Below are 18,209 nucleotides of genomic sequence, written 5' to 3'. Positions count from 1 at the left end.
TGGTGTTTCCCAAACTAAATAAATGCACCAGATATAAACACAGAAATGCGTACCTTTCTTAGTCTTGTTGTGAATACTGAGATTGTTGAATCTCAGATGCTGAGATCGCTACTGGTTATTACTTTGGTCTCCAAAAAAAAAAAAGGGGGGGGGGGGACTTCTTCTGCCACTAGACGGCAATACCTGTGACCAACCACACCTGAAGCACTTTTTGCACTTACAAAGGGTCTAAATAAATTCTTGCTTGTGTTGTACGTCGCTTTGGATAAAAGCGTGTCTGCTAAATGAAATTGTAGAATTGTAGAATTTTACGCATACACATTTAGCTTTTACATCTGTAAACTTTACCTGTATTTTTAAGCAAGTTCATTGAATCAATGCTAAAACATACAAATTGCTTAAGTTGCCAGCTCTATTTTATAGTGAGGAGATATGAAAATAACACGCTGTATTGTAAAAATTGTCCACAGTGTCACCGCACATCAGCGGCAGTCACAGTTACCTTACCAACTGTAGGCCTTCTTTAAACAGTGGCTGATAAGATCGAAGGGGTCTATTGCTGCATTCATGTGACGTCGGAGGGTCGTAGTTTCCGAGTTGGGAAGTTGTTGTTCAGATTTAGTTGTGTTCGTGTGCGTGCTTTGAGGACATAAAGTGGGAACAACATGGAGGTTAGAAAGACGATGGGTTGCATTTGAATGCTAAGAGTGTTTAAACAAAAGGTTGATAGCTGTTTCCAGTTTATTATATATTTTTATATATTATTTATTTTTTAAATATTTTATATATTATATTTTTATTTAATCCAGGTCCTACAAAGACAGCAGTTAAGATTAATACCATATTACACTTAACGTGATAAAAAAAATTATATTTGATATGTGAATTTCTTGCCATTGACCAAATGTTGACTTTATGACATCAAGTCGGCAACTCCTGTTATAAAATTTTTTTTTTTTTTTCAATCTTAGTATACTCCCCTGGCATGCTTTAGTTAAAAGTTTGCTTGCTTGCTACAGCTAATAGATGCATACTCTAAAATGTGCAACTACTAAAAGTAAATGATAATTACTGAGAACATATAATGAAATATTTGATTATTTTTAACCGTCGATTGTTGACACTGTTTCTATGCTTTCGACCAAATTTGCTGCCCTTAAATGTCACGCAAACGTAGCAACTCAGCAAATTGGGTATCATCGCAATTTTCCAATTTCTCACTTGTAATTACGACTATGGAGGGCTGTTCATGTGCTCGTAACTCGCAAAATGCTGTAAATACGATATTCCGAGGAGCACGTGAAGGCAGCACAAGCGACAGTGATGACACTCATGTTTCTTGATTCCTTTGGGCACTTGGAAAAAATTTTCTCTAAAACACCTTAATGTTCTTGTGCTCGACAGAGTACACGTCACAAGCATCTAATAATAGTGCAATAATAATGAAAGCACTTCTGTTGCCACCTTTGATTTCCCCCTCAAGAGCTGCTCTTGAGATGTTCTTTAATGTTCATTGTCCCTCCAGCTGTGAGAGGAAATATCAGCCCTTGCTTTGAGAAAGGTATGGATGTCAAAAGTGGAACACCGTCTTCCCGCCACCTTTCTTTCCGCTCTTTTTTTTTAAACCTCTTTGCTGGCTGCAGCTGTTGGTCCCATCTTCTCTCCAGGCGATGATGAGGAGAGAACAACAGCGACGAGTGGGAGAGTGAAAAGTCGAGCCAGAGGAGGAGAGAGAAGAAAATCAATAGATCATCATAGACAAAGGGCCACCTGCTAGCCTGAAATGACAACGTGTCATCCTGGCATAAAGGAGAAGATGGAGACAAATCCCTTACTGTCTTTTAGGAGACAGAGACAGAGTCCAGATACAGGAGAGGATTTGTCATTGGCTGCCGCTGGCCTCTGATCGCAGAGCAGATTTTCAGAGCGGAAGAGCAGATTTGATTGGCCTCCCCAGGGTGTATAAAAGAGGACATGAGTGATGGTGTTGCTACCGCGCAGTCAGAGCTACTGTAGAAATGCCCTTTAATTAGTTTAATCTTTAGTTCTCCTGAATTACTACAACTGGCAATTCTTGCTTTGAGTAAGTTTAGTAATTAAAAGTGATAGAGTCTCTGTCCGTAAATTTGACCGTAACCTTCCTCTTATATTCATTTGTCATTACAAGAATATATTCCTGAGTGACCGGGTTCATGTTTAATCATCCAAAAGTTGCAAAATATTTGTTTGTACCTCATTTCTAACACAATTACAAACAATTCAATCAATATTAAGAGCAATGGTGTTACTCACCTCTCACAGATAATGGCAGTTTAAATAAAAACATAGGCCTTCATGTTCAAACTTTTTTTTAATGAAATTTTGAATTACCTAGATATAACATACAGTTTCACATAACATTTTTTTGTAATTTTTTTATTGACACTTTTTCTTTCTTCAGGATAGGAACTTGACATGTCTGACCCCAGTTTCACTGCTGTGTCATTTATGACCCAATCAGAACCTAAAAACAACCACTTTAAAATATTTTCAAGAGATTTTCATTATTCAAAATGGGTCAAATTGACCCGCAACATAACAGCAGGGTTAAATAACACACCTACTCTTCCCCTCGACTGTAACACTCAGCCAAGTACACACTCAGACTACCCGTGTGTACCCTAAAAGGATATAAATGCTTGTGGCTGGGGGGATACAAAAATGTACCAGTTAGAGCCAGTCTGTTTTGTACCATATGAAACTGCACCAGTTTAAGTAAAAGAGATAAAAGTACCTCCTCCACGTCTCATGTCATACTTGGGACTATATTTGAGGGAAGTGGTACTGTTTTCCTTTAATGCCTTTGGTATTAATACAAGGTACAAGGTCGATTTATTTGTCATTATTTTAAATAGTAGTTTAAAGAAACTGAAATTAAAATTTGCCTCTAAAATCCTGCTGCATCTTTAATACATTGCTCTTTCTCTCTGGAACTATAGTGTATGGCGGAAGGATATGTTATGTAAACAGTTGCATTTTATATAGATATGTGTTTTTTTTTTGTGAAGTTTTAGTAGCAACTGTTTAATAAAAGCACTTGAGTTTCAGGATTTACAGTGGTATGGCCCTTTGCTGCACGTTGCCCCCTCCCTCTCTCCCCCTTTCACACTAAGAGCTTTCCGACCACACACACACACACACACACACAAAAATCTTAAAAAAAAGTAAAATGTGCAGAGAAAATAATAACTACATTAAAAGATTAAAATGTAAAATGACATAGCGATATTATTATTACTGTTATTATTATTATTATTATTATTATTATCTACAGTACAGTATTCTGATTATCTACTCCTTTTTCAATGCTGCAGGTACCCTAAACTGGCACAAAAGTGTTTTTTCTTTTGTCTTAAGTCACTTAAAGGTGCATTTCTGGCCTCTTAAAGGGATTATTGTACTTCAGAGGGATCATCCTTGTAAAGTTTACCTGAAGGTGCAGAACTCTTCTTGTCTCGTACCTCCATTTTTGAGCATGTAGGTGATGGAGACGATACCCGAAATACAGTTCTGTCATGTGACATGATTATAAATCTCAGGTCAGACACATCTAGTTTGTCCCACTCTAATGCCCCAGTTTGGGAAACATGATCTGATTTATCTTAATAGTTAAAAGCAATAGATTCTTTGCCTGCAGGGAGCTGGCTGCTGTCCCAAAGCCCCCTTCAAGCCCCACTGGGGGACGACCCCTGAGAGATGCGGGCTCGTATATGTGTCACTTTATTAGTTTGAAAGATTTAAGGCACATTATCCTGTTTTTAGCATGCTATAACTGTGGCTCTGGAGACATTGATGTCAGATAGTCTGCTGGTCTGTTCATCTAAAGCTGTCAGCCAGCCCACAGTATTGGATGGATTGCCATGACATTCGGTACCGACATTCGTCGTCCTCAGAGAATGTATCTAATGACTTTGTTGAGTCCCAAATTTTTCACTTAGCAGGTCAAACTCCTTTAAGAGCAGATGAAAGAGCACTTTTAGTATCTAGTTTCAGTGTTGTGATGAATTTCCGAGTGAAAATGGATAGGCAGTAGGCACATACTGTTTGGAGGAACTTGATTTGATTGCTGAAATGTAGGCCTGGGCGATAAATCATTTTTATCGATTAATGTGAATGGGCAGTTTTTGAAATGAAAATCTAGATTTTCTCGAACTTTCCCTGCTGCTCTCTTTGGGGTTCTGTAGTTCATAGTGGCCCTCCCTCAAAAGGGCATTTTTCATTATATCTGAATTTATAATTACTGTCAAATTCTCAGCCACAAGATTTCTGCCTAAAAAAGTTTAGATGAACTGAATTTTATTGACAACAACACCAATTAAAAACTTTGTATCCATACATGGCATTATATCACTAGACTTAAGTGACACAATGCGTATTTTGTGTTTGTATTTTGGTACTTTTGGTCAACCAACACTGTAAGCAGACATCAAGTAAGATCGCAAAATGACCCTAAAATTGTTAATCAGCATTACAGCATGTTTGGATTTTTATAACAGTTTTTCCAGCCTATTTTTGGGACTAATTGTTGCTCATATTTCAGTTGTAGCAATCTGAATAATAGACATGATTGTTTGTGTTATATACAGTCCACTGTACCTCAAAGGGAGGAGATCTGTGCAGCACACATAATGTAATTCACCCTCAGTCATAAAGTCAGAGGCCTCTTAGGATGTGCATGTGGAGGGTGATCCATTCTGCAGTAATGCTGGCAGCTCATTTAATTGAAAACTTCCTGTTTCTCTGGTTTAAAGGATGCAACTCAGTGATATCAGCTGATAACGTCTTATGGGTCATGACACCTCTTACTTGCAGATCTGTGGATTGAGAGGTTTGTGAAGTGGGATTTTAATCAGAGGGAAGCCAGTTTGAATCTCAGGCTGCTTTGGACAGTCCTGACAGGAAATGTGGATTAGAAACATTAAGGGTCCTTAAGCAAGGCAGGCGGACTGAAATTGCTTCGGCTGAGTTTTCAGAGTTTTCAGCAGTAGACAATTGGTGCTGCTGTGGAAGACTGGTGTGAATTTATTTTTATTTTGGATCATTGTCATACCTGTTTTGGAGGGTGCTTGTTATAATAAAGCATTAATCTTGAAAAACACACCTGTCTACAGGGGTGTTTGAGCAAAGAATTACACAAAACCACATCGTTTTTTCACACCTGAAGTATTGCTCATCAGTAGCAGCGGCTATCTTGCTGTGATGGTCCACTTTGGCCTCATGAATACAGAGGAATCCCTGACAATAATGAGGCAGTGGTGTTGGTGTAATGAGGTAGTCCTGTCTGCACAGCCTGACCTGCTCTGCTGTCTATACTGTCAGTTACTCACTGCAGTCTGAAACAATTCCTCCTCAGTTACCTCAGTTTGTTCATAAACTAAGTACACTTGTACTGTCTGCCTACAAAACTGCCATATATTTCACAAAATAAGCTGACAGACCCACAGAAACATTCAAATAGCTGCCTACTTAAGAAGTAGTCTCAAATTGACATTAACATTTAATTAAAGTCATGTTTTGTGATGACTGTAAGTCGAATATTCAAATGCGGTTGCACTTCCATCTTGTTACATACAGACGTGAATCATATCCTGACACACGGAGGCAACCTTTAGCAACAGTATGAGACACAATTTGTGGCTGCATTTTTTGAGGCTCCAAGCAGATGCTGTGGTATAAAGAGCGAGAAAGTCTGCGTAGGGTGGAGAGGTGGATGGGTCAAACAAACTCTGGACTTCCACCAAGGAGACTGCTGTCCACATCCTGTGAATAACAAAAAGTCATTGGAGTTATTTTAATGATAAGATTCTGTGCTGGCTAGTCTAATGTACTATGTCAGTGAAGCATGTCATGTGACATTACAGTACATTAATAACTAACGTATGGCTAACCCTTGAAAGTTTGAGATTTAAATCATCAGTCAGAAACCCCTCAGCTGACTGAAACTGCTTCAAGTTAAGCAGTGCTATTTGGTTTTTTTTTGGTAGTCAGTGTACTGTGCAGTGTACTTCTGGGGACATTTTGGTCCTCAGAACTGCCGTGGAGTGAGCACTCTCGACTTTTACAATACTCTTCGGTACAGACTAGGGATAACAATTAACCGACTATTGATAAATGGGTTGTTAAGAGTTTAATTGAACATGTGAAATGTAATTGATTCATCATTAGGCTTTGCAGTGCCACCAAAGTATATTCAAAATGTTGCTGTGAGCTTTGATTGAGGAAAAAATGCATTTGGTATTGTCTGTAACATTACCTTCTGCCTTATGCTTAGTAAAAGTGAGTTTACAGCTCAAAGCAACTTAATGAAATAGCCTCTGGCTTTTATTTGACATTTAGTGTCTGCAAAAAATGGTTGCACATTTCTGATCCATTGTTAGTGCTTGTTTACATGATTGCTGCTGTTACATTGAAAAAGAAAAAGAATCGGCAAATGCTTGTATCAGATAGTCAAATCTAAATTGGGTACAGCCATTAAAAAAACAAACTTATTTTAAGCCAAACTGTGATGTTTTTTGGGGTTTTTCTCAACCTAACCATGTGCTTTAAAAATGCCATTTTTTAACTACTTTTTACGTTTATTTTGAAAAGAGAGCGTGCATTTAACAGGCAGAAACTGTACATTTCTTGTCTTCACAGGCATCGTTCCACATTACATCAGACACGCTGCATTCTGGTAGTTGTAGGTTTTCTAGCACCCTCTTTCTCTGTTTTCCCTGTTCATGTAGCACCAATTTTAAAAGTAATTGCACAGACAGCCTATTTTTATGAGTGCCTTCTTTATATCGGTGGGATACTTCTTGAAATGATGACTACATCTTCAAGTACCTGAAAAATTTACCATTAACTTCTGGTTTCATGTGTGTTTGTTTGCTCTAGTGACACCAAAAGCATTTACGCTCAGTTTAATATCTCCTGCAGCTTCCTTCATCCACCAAAAGCTCCCCTCCGCTCGCTCACTCTGCTTCACTCTCAGCCTCCTCCATCCCCTCCTCTAATAGAGTATTCATTACTGTAGACAGCCTAGTAAATGTCATCCCGGCTGGCCGCGCAGCGCACGTCCATGTGTAACTGAATATAACTTATTTATTTTCATAAGTCATCACCACTTAATTATAAATGACGCCGGCTGCTCCCCAAGAGGGTCCCGCTGCATGCTGGGATACGTCCTCCCCACCACACTTAGTTACTGCTCAGTGGAGGAAGGTGTGTCTGTTTATGTGTGTGTGGTGTGCATGCAACCGCGCATTTATGGCGGTCTGCTGAGTGTCATCTTTTATGACAACCCTGGTGGTGTCACAGGAAATACTGTAGATGCCAAATATAGGCGACAGCTCAGTTTTTAAATATATTTTCCTCCTCTCTTTTGCTTTCTTTCGTTGCTTGTCCAGTTGTAGTATTTTCCCAATTTGTCCTTACCACTGTTAGCTCGGGCAGTAAATGGGGCTGTCTGCACCCTGCCAGTCCCCTCGTCCCCTTAATCACAGACCTGGCAACCCCCTTAAGTGAATGATGGATTATTCCCTGTTAACCATTTCACCCCCCTTTCAATGCCTCCGTCATTACTGCAGAGCTCTGCTTGGCGGGGCTGACAGATAGGCCACACGCTCGACATTTCATGTGTCTCACATCCGGATGAAATCTGGGTACAGTATTAGGAAATTAATCTGCAGCTATTTTGGATTTGCCTTGTGAATCTAGTCCTAACCCGTGAATGAACGTGAAGCTAAATCTGTATGTTCACCACCAGAACTTGCAGTAAAAGAAAAGAAGAAAAAAAAGAAAGAAAGGAAAAAATAAATTGCCTAACATTTCTCGATAACAATCTAAAAACATGACTGATGACGACAAAAGACAGATCTGTAAAATGTTAATGCACCCGATTAAAAAATAGACCAGCGTGTAACCCTCTTTTAAAACCCACAATGCTTTTATTAGAGATCTACAATTAATTGTTAATTGGTTAAAGGTGCATTATGTAAGATCTGGACATATTTTTAGTGGAAAACATTAAAAAAATGAACTCACCCTTACAACTATGTGAAGAAGTAACGCCTTTGACATTATGTCCAAGATGCCTATGTCTTGTATTGCAGAGGTATCCATTGCTAAGCAACCACGGACGGGCCTTAGTGAGGCCATATAAGTGGTCGCCCAGAGTGCCGCATGCTGGAGGGGCGCCACTGGTCGTGCTAAAAAAATAAGAAAATATAAAGTAAATAATTTGCAGCACTCGTTAGCACCAAATGAAATCATAATGAAAGAAATAATGATAAACTCAGCGCCCCTGCTGCTTCTCATCATTTGACTGGGCCGTGACCGTCGGGGTAACGTGTCACGTGAGCACTGACGGCGCCGTGTGTTTAAAGTTGGGGATGAGTTACCTGATGAGCACCTCAGGTCAGAGAGGAACAGAGAAATAAGCCTGACTGACACATCAACAGCTAAATTAATTATTATTATCTATGTTTACATTTCTGTGTGTGTGTGTGTGTGTGTGTGTGTGTGAGTGTGTGACAGTGACGCAGTAGAGACAGAAACTTCAATTAAACAAATAACAAATAGATAAACAACATAACTCTTCAGCTGGTTGGTCCATCCTGACGAGCCGTTTGAGTCGCAGGACTGCACCAGGAAGCTCCCAGGTGTGCCGATGTGTGTGTTTATGAATATAAAGCAGGTCAAGTGCTTAGTCAACCCTCCCTGCATAAATAAGGATTAAGAAATGCAGGGGTCATCCTCTGCCCTGTCAGCTGGAGTGTTTCCTCTCCCCAGTGATGTTTCATTAGCTTCCTGCCGCCCTGCTCTCTTTGCTAAAGCAAGATGATGTAATCCTCAATGAGCTCCAGGGGGATTTTGAGACTGAAATTGGATCTCATTTGTATACAACAATGTGTTTACCAAAACACAAGATCTGATGTATGCTAAGGATCCCTTTTTACTAGTGAAAACTACTGCTAACAAAAGGGATACTACTACTATTACCACTGCTACTACTGCATCGGGTTTTGTTGATAAAATCTGAGCAAATCTGTGAATAAATCACATAAAAAACTCAGATTTAACTGTAGGCATGTGTTGAAATTCATGAATGCCGATAAGTCAGCACTTAGCGTAAATTTCAGCTCATGAATAGCCAGTGACAACCATATAAGGAGGTAATAGTTCGTATGGACGGGTGCATCCTGTCGACCTGACAACATGACGCCAACATGGAAAGAGAGAGAGACAAATAAACTTTCCCAACGCTGAGATTACAGTTATTTAGTAGAGTTTGGCAATATTTTATTTTCTTCTGTTGGTTGTGGTTTGACAGGGATGGGTGTTTTATTTCTCTTTATTTATTTATTTTATTTATGTTTTATTTTATTTCTGTTTTGTGGTTTTATTGCTTTTGTTGCCTCTTATGTTGTTTTTTTATATTGATATTTTACGTTGTGCATCTTGCATTATTTGTCCCTGTTTTCATGTTGCTTGTGTTTAACTGGACTGTTTGGCTTTTAATGACAAAGACCAGCTGTTTATTTTGAATGCTTCATCCTATTGTAGATTTCTCAGTTTTAAATTAGTTAGAAAATCCCTCTGGGTGCTCACTGTGTCATGTAAAAAAGTCTTTCCTAATTCATTGTATATGGAGTGGGTTCAGACTTGAGCTTTAGCACTCTAGATTTCAGCTGGGGGACAGTTGTTCGAGTTTCCTCATGCTTTTGGACTGTCCTAGACCACAGAAATAACATGTATCAATTTTGGAGATGGGCGTAGGTCCCGTTAATATTTAAAGAGCTAGAATGAAGTTTCACCAAATACAGCGCATGACTGTGTTTCGCTGACAAAGAAGAGGAAATACATTTAGTACGAGATTAATAAATCTCAGAGCTTAATGAATCCAGGTCTTTTACCAACTGGGAACCATAATCAAATTGGAAACTGGTATTGGAACCAAATCCTGGCCGTCATGTATTCATTGAATGATCACGTCTCTCACCTCATCTTCACCCCACATCCACTGACGCAGCCCTCAGCTCCACTGGCCCTCATCAAAAGAGAGTGGTTGTAAGATTAAGGACACAAAGATGTTCCAGGACAGACACACATTCAGACACACACACACACACACACACACACACACACACACACACTCACACTCACTCAGACACACACACACAAGCACACGCAGATTGCATACACGATGTTGATGTCGTGTACATCGGGCTCTCTGTCCATGCGAAGAGTGGGCTACTCGAGGCAGATAATCAAGCAGGGATTAAGTGGTCGGGGGCTCAAATCTCCTCGGTTTATGCTGATTATGCTGATCAGTGTGAGTTAGGTGGAAGGACAGACAGACACACACACACACACACACACACACACACACACACACACTAACCTGTTTTCTCCTTCTAGGAGGACATTGGTTTAGTTCCTCCTTTAAAGGCAAAAAATTCAGCACAGTTTCCAGTTAAAAAAAAAAGCCGTCCAGAATGACACATATACTGTCAGTGATTGCTGATCTGATGTCCCTGTTGGCAGGATTGATCATTTGTCTGTGTCTTCCAAAATGATTGAAAATCACTGTTACAAATTTAAAGTTTGCAGACAAGGATGGGATTGATTAGGCACAAAAATGAATTTGTGAGGAAAAGATTGTGGTTTGGGTTAAAGTATCTACTTAAATTAAGGTTAGGGGGTCTCTGTTGTGGTGCACAACAGTGCACAACAGTGTGGTGGTAAACACTTATATAAGGTTGGTGAACAATGGTGGTTTAACCAAGGTTGACTGTCAATTTAAATGCCAGTCAATAATTTTTTGAGCTATAACATCATCACAGTACTTCCTGAGGCCAATGTCACCAAAACTTACAACTATATGTTGTAAACTTGTTCTTATTGTCTGTATCTAAGGTTTGTACAGAGTTTTGCAAACGAACCTATGTATGCAGCTCCATATATGTAACGTCTTCTGCAGAAAGCCTTAAAGCTGCACTCATTGGTTCCTGTAAGCACTGTTGCAGGACTTTTGTATGTCATCTTCTGCATGACAATGTCAGGAAGGATCTTAGCTGGTCTTGCTCTGCAAGTTGACTTACAAAAACCTGTACAGCTGCGTCCATCTGATTTTTGTGACAAAACTTCAGTCGCTCTTTTCCATGGATTTCAAATGAACACCGTTTGTATTTGCATCACTAAAAATGACTTGAGATGTGAGACGCAATTTAAAAAATCTTTTGCATTTGTGAATAAAAAATAAAAGAATGGTTGCAAGTATACAGTAGTTACAGTAAAAGAGGACAACGTTAAGAGGACGTCTCTATTAACATCAGAGTGCTCCACAACGTCCACATTATGAAATAATAATCTCAGACCCTCAATGAGAACAAGGAGGAACTTCCAGGAAAATGAGTGTTATTATCTTTGCACCAGCTGACCTCTGTAGAATAACCAAATGTAGCTTCAGCGTGAATGAATATGAATGTATTATGCCTGGATCAATGCTGAAAATGAACCAGTGTCACAGAAAAGAAGGGAAAGGGTCATATAGTGCTCAGTACAGCCAGCAGTGTGAGATGAGAAAATGTGATGAGGCTCTGGTTCAGTCTGAAGTGGCTCTTTGCTGGTACAAAATGTTCTCCGTTCAGCGCGTCCACAGTTAATAGTGACATTGTCTTGCAAATGCGCATCATTAAAAGGCACGCGGCTCAGTTATTTAAGGTGCAATTGCTCACTTCTGTTCATTTCTGTCTTTGTCCTCCCACTTTTGTCCTGCCTGATGAAGACGGAGGATTCATACGTTTCATATTTGTGTTACGTATTTACATTTTACATTGCTAAATTAACTTTCTTGGGTTTAGCAGTGTGTTGACACGACATTGAAGTTGGCAAATACAGTGTGATGCTTGTGAAGAAATATATCTACATTTTTATTGACCCTGTTTTATATTGGTGAAGACATCATTACTTTTTTTTAGGCTCTGTTTGATGAGTTATGACTGGGATATTGATTGCATTTAATCTGAATCGCACTTCATCAGTGCTCTCTGACAGTTCTTCACAAATATGCTGTCCACAATGGTTTACAGTCTTCACACAGTTTTGGGATTTAAAGAGAAAAGTTTAATGTATTGCACAGATCAAATTTGCATAAGCTCTGTGTTTTATGCTCATACTCTGCAGCTGTGTCCAGGATAATGTCTTTATCTCCAGTATAATATTAAATTCTGCATGAAATCTTCTGTCTGTCTGGCTGGGTGTGTGTCTCTTAGGTAGTGTGTGTTCTTCAGTTATTTTTTGTCCTATGTGCTTAGTTTTAATTATTTCTCCTGTCTGATAAGTCCCTCATGGTAGTTTTTTTAGCTTTTGTTTATGTCCCTGTCATCTTTTTATGAGCTTCACTGCTCCAAAAATAATGGCTGTCAACTGTATTGTTATGCAGAAAGGGAATTTATATTTCCTATAGTTCAATCTGTATGCACGATAGGTCACGAGGATGCAAACAGATCAGACCTTAAGAAAAGCTTTGTTTGTTTGTTGTAAATATATGCATGGCAGTGTGTTGTTTACGTAAAATGAACTAAAAGACCTCCTCACATTATTATTTATAAGGCATGAATCCAGACAGCTACTCAGTCAAAATGGAAAATCTGTAATACAGAGTTATAAATATGTTTTATTTTTCTCATCTTTTCCAGACAAGTTCAATGCATATGTCACCTTAAAGGTGCAAAATGTGAAGAGTACCACCATCACAGTCCGAGGGGACCAGCCATGTTGGGAGCAAGACTTCATGTTGTGAGTTTCACCCTTCATCATCAAACGTCAAAACATTCGGCAAACTTTCTGTTGCTGCTGTTACGGTTAGGGTTGTTACAGTCGCTCTGATTCCAGAGAATTACAGAGGTAGGTATAAGAAGTACAAGTATATTAAACATATAAAAATACAGTATCTGCATTATGCCACAATAATAACACTAGCAAATAAAATATTTAAAATACATAAAATGTGTGTAATGTGAGTATGTAATCTGTGTAAAAAAAATAAAAATATGTGCAGTACAATGTATAAAACTAGTTTGTAAAGGTAGAGATATATAAATAATAATGTAATAATGTGCGTAATGCTACAATGTGCAACACTATATATACATCAGAATACTAAATATATACAATATGTGCAAGATATGATAAACATACATTCGGAAGTGTTTAAATATTCAAGAGAGGGAATAAGATAATATAACATCTTCTACCGTAAGGCAAGGCAGCTTTATTTTTATAGAACATTTCATACAACAGGACAATTTAAAGTGCTTTACAGAGCAATAAAATATGAAGACATAAAAAATACAGATTTACAATAAAAGAGAAAAGAGATAAGATAAACATGGAAAAATCAGTCACTGAATATTAAAAAAAAATGACTTTGAAAAATAGCAAAAGTGCAGAGAAGAGGTGCAAAGATAAAAAGATCATTTAAAGTGATTTATGTTTAAATTTCAGCTTTTTTAGAAAACACAAAAGCAAGTTTCCTTTCTGTTTTCTTTTTTTGGGTTTGTATTTTTTTAAAGTATAAAGTTAGGATTAAAATGACTGACAGGCTGCGTCATCATACATAATGCTCATGTAGACAAAAAAAATCAGATCTGTCCAATCATCTGTGTTTTCGTAGCTAAATGACGTAATGATTGTGTTCATTTGCGTGCTCAGGATATTCTGCAGCTGTGTTTTTTTGCAGATTTAAAGGTTGCAAAGTTATTACGTGATGGCAATGTAAAAATTTGTTATCAGTACGGCTCCATGGCACCAAGTTTGTGTTTGTGTTGTTTCCAGGTTCTTCCAGTGGCTTTTCACTGTTTGGCCCAGTGTCACTTATATGTTAGCAGCTACAGCTTGTTCGGCACCGACCTCTTGGGATATATTAAGACAAATGCAGAGAGAAATTGAAGCTTCGGAGTGTGTGTCAGCCCTTAGATGAGTACAGGCCAGATATCCACTGCTAGCTGACTTGCTAGCTGGCTTTAATAGGCCTTACTGAAATTGAAAGGGAGCGTGAGCCGCCTGTGGGACTCCGGTCTGGCCGGCTGACACTGGCTACTAAATGGGAATTTGTGGTTGGAGCAGGTAGGATGGATGGAAAGTGAAATTACATGCCGAGCTCAGATAAGTGGATGAGTCAGTGATAAATCTAATGAATTGTCCGGTCCAGTCTGATTCCACGGGGGAGAAAAAGTGCAGATGGAGAAATCCCACTTCACTTTTTATGCTGGTGGAACTAGTGCTGCTCTTTGTATCCACATTCATAAGGTTTTTTTTGGGGGGGAAATGTTTTTAGGGATGGTGTGATCTGTGATTGGTGGAGAGATTCGTGCCCAGCGGAGTGAGAGAGCGGCCTGATGTTATGTGGCTTGGCTTAGATGGGGCCACTTGTAGAAATCATGACATGTTTTTTTGAATTGCTCCTGCTTTTTTTTTCTCTGTCCATCAAAGCAAAATTGTTTGTAAAAATGAGTCTTTGCTTTCTTCTCGGGTAAATTGACTGGTACATTTTTCAGAGTGGTGTCTAGAGTTATTTTTAACACAACAGTGCGTCAGTTGTCCAGACATCTGTGTTATATATGAGTTGAATTTGATCTTGGTTAAACAGATAACTTTAAATACGGCAGCATTTAACTGCCTTTATTCTAATGTCAAGCAGCCCTGACTGGATGCACATCATAGTTTGTTTGACCTTTCTTTGTGTTGCAAACTCAGTGATTGTGATTGGTCAATGAGGTCAAAAAATACCAGTCTGACTAATACCACTTTCCCAACAAAATTAGTGCGTGCCGTGGGTTAGTAAGTAAATGTTTGTCGACTTAAGTTTTCATCACGTTTAAGTTGCAGTGCATTCTTTTTTGGTGTTTCCAGAAAGGTTATCATCCTGCCGGAGCTCCACAACACTTAGACTGATATGATAACTGGGAATCTTATGCCGACAACAAAATTGCATTTAAGTAGCCTGTAAAACACATATAAAATATTCTAGACTTTTCTTTCTCCCTCACTGTCTGTCTGTCTCACACAGACACACATGGGTCATGTATTGGACAGACACATCTTCCCTGCAGACTGATCCCCCGAGACTTGATTAGAGGGATTGGATAGATTGCCTGTGGATCCACACGATTACATAAGACTCTGCTCCCCTCTCCCCTCCTCTCCTCTCCATACTGCTCATAATCTCTGCTATTACGCTATCCTTTATCTGATCTACTCAGACTCTATTTCCGCTTTTATCATGTCTCGGCTGCTTACAAAGAATAAATAACACACTGCGTTCGGTCCAATCTGTGCACTGCTAAAGAGACGTATGGTCCTTTACAGTATGAATGTGATTCAGGCGAGTTCAGCTCAAATTAAATGTCATTTAACATAAACATAGTGATTGAAACGATGTTGACGATTATCCACAAAGGAAACGCCGGGGCCTCTTATGCTAAATGGATTATTAGATGCAAAGTCTCATTAGCAGCACTCGGACCCTATGGGGGGGCAGCAGCGGCGTGCTGCGTCGAAGCGCTGTTGGAAGTTTTGAGCAGAAATTTGAATTGCAGAACGAAAGGTCTCAGTAAGAGCAGTGAGTCAGACATGTTTGCTCAGATTGTGCTTTAAAGTGAGTTTTTAAGTTTATTAGTGTGTTTCACAAATGATAGAATCAGAGCATACAGAAGAGAAAGTGGAAAAAGTCAAGTTATATGACGCGGTGGGCAAAAAATATATGAAAACGTTATTTTAGCAGTATTGAAGGGATACTTTGGGAGTTTTCAGCCAGCTGTGAATCAAAACTATGTGGGTAGTATGTGTAGATCAGAGGTGCCCACACCTCTTTGAATGGGGACCAAATTAGATAATGTGAAAATTCCTCGGACCCGCTGCTTCTCACATTATATGGGTTATTAAACAAAACCAACAAACAAAACAAAATCGTATACAAATGACACAAATGCATCGATTTCATCACTAAGAGAAAAAGTATTTAACCTCCATCCGCCTCTGAAAGCGGCGGCCCTCGCTCGTGTGACTTTCACTTCTTTGCTGTATCCATAGCTGCATTTACACCGTCAGTTCACGGCAGGATTATCATGCCATTAAGTTTACTGTTTAACTGTAATATGAGATTGTTGTTAACAGGTGGCGGCCATTGACTTGAGGATGACTCGGCATTATGTCATCCATCAGTGGGAGCGTTTTTTGGTCTCGTACGGTGCAGTGCAGTCTGGTCTAGATTTTCTACTTCTTTAGCAAAAGGGAAATCTACAGTCCTTTTTCTTTGGTCATGTCGCACCAATTCAAGTATTCACCAAGTATTCGCATCTCTCTACTGCAGAGACAACCCAGGGTATGTGAAGACCCTCTTTATATTGATGAAATACTTATTTAATATTTTACAGTAAAATTAAACAATATATTTAAACTTAAAAAAAAAAGTTAGTGTCCAGACCCTTAAAATCTGAATGAATTTGAGAGGAAAAGTTGAGGTAATTTTACAGTGTTTCAGCTTGTCTTCTCACTTAAGTCCACCTAAAACTAACTTTCTTTTGCTCCAAGTCTTTTTATTTATATTTGTACATAGAAAAATAGTGTACATGGATTCAAGAGCCCCCCCTGCCATGTACCATTCGACAACCTGGCATTGATTGAGTTTGGATGCAGCCACTTGTATTATATGCATCACGTACAAATTGTGCATATTTTATACAAATAAATAAAAGTGACACAGTTAGAATAATAACAAAAATAATAATAAAAAAGTAAAAAAAAAAAAAAAAAAAAAAAAAGATAATAAAAAAAGGGTAAAGGGGTTAATTAAAATAAAATAGTGTAGTAAACAAGTAGATAAAAGAAAATCAGCAAGTGACTGAAAGTCCTTATGGGTTTCAAAATATACATAATACAGGATCAGTCATATAGAACACTGATATTAATGACATCTTATTTCTCTATATAACTTAAAAAAGATCTCCGTGTAGCATGAAATCCTTGAATACATCCTCTTGTAGAGTAACGAATCTTCTCTAGTACCAAATGGTGTGAAGGTCATTGACCCAAATCTTAAAGGTTGGGGGAAGTTTCTCCTTCCACTTAAAAAGTATTAATCGCCTAGCTATAAGAGAAGCTAAAGCTATCATACTCTTTACCTGGAGGTTAAGGTGAGTGTTAAAACTAACTTTCTAAATATTAAATATATAGCTTTTTTTTCATGTGCATTAGCTGGAACAGGTATTACATATTGCACAGGCTGAGACGAAGCATGCTCACAGTCTTCAGGTGTCTTGACTCGTGCAGTTCAAAGATCTTCTATAAAGAGTGACATACTGTAGCTAAAAATCTAATACTGGTAACTGTTATTACGTAAATGTTACGCTATAGACGGTTAAGAAGCTTATTTTTTCAAGATAAAGTACCTTTTGATATCCTTTAGTGCTAGGTGCCATGTATGTGGTGATTTCGCCGTGTCTTTTCTTGCTGAAGTTTGAGTCTCTTTGGGTGGGCGCTCTTTTTTCTCTCTGTTCAGCCGCTGAGGTCACTGCTCATTGACCTTCTGCGTTCACCACTTCCAGAAGGTGGAAGTCCATATAATTTGCATCAAAGGATTTTTGTAATTAAAACATCAGGCCACCGAAAACCCTCCGTCACAGGATATATAATGTACTCTTACCTGCAGAATGTATTTGTTTTGTTTGTGTCTCTACTTATTTTATATCCTTATGTTATTTTATTGATTTTATTTATTAATTTTTATAAGTACCCGCTCTTTTTTCTTTTTTCCCCACCTATAAATTCTATTTGTTCTATTTATTTTTAATTTATTTATTATTTTTGTTTCACTTTTAAAATGTATTGATCTATTTATTTTGCTTTTTTACATAATAGAAAGTTCTTCATGTTCATTTGATTGTGTATTTTGGTTTTTTTACATTCACATAAACCGATAAAAAGAGAATTAGAAAAAAAACCAAAAAACCTCGCCTCTTCTCGCTGACCAGTGGTGCGTTCATGAACCAGGGGAGTGTGTCAGTGTTTTGAGCTTAAGTGCCACTAGATTTACTGTCCTGTGTGCGTGTGTTAAGGCACCTGCAGCTTGCATACGTCATACTCTGTATATGTGTCAGTCAGTCAGGTAGAGGCTTCCTGGTTGT

General features: G+C 38.5%; 1 protein-coding gene across 1 annotated transcript in view; it reads left to right on the top strand.

Moving 5' to 3' along the window:
• The window catches only part of LOC121944715 (protein unc-13 homolog B-like), a 190,629-nt gene that overhangs the window by 21,384 nt on the left and 151,036 nt on the right, over nucleotides 1–18,209 (top strand). Inside the window, 1 exon segment of the mRNA XM_042488604.1 lies at nucleotides 12,723–12,822. Within this exon segment, the coding sequence (XP_042344538.1) occupies nucleotides 12,723–12,822 (100 nt within the window).

The sequence above is a fragment of the Plectropomus leopardus genome, chromosome 6 (genome assembly GCF_008729295.1).
Source record: "Plectropomus leopardus isolate mb chromosome 6, YSFRI_Pleo_2.0, whole genome shotgun sequence".
Lineage (NCBI taxonomy): Eukaryota > Metazoa > Chordata > Actinopteri > Perciformes > Serranidae > Plectropomus > Plectropomus leopardus.
The sequence above is the reverse complement of the archived record's forward strand: the minus strand, read 5'-3'. Positions and strand labels throughout refer to the sequence as shown.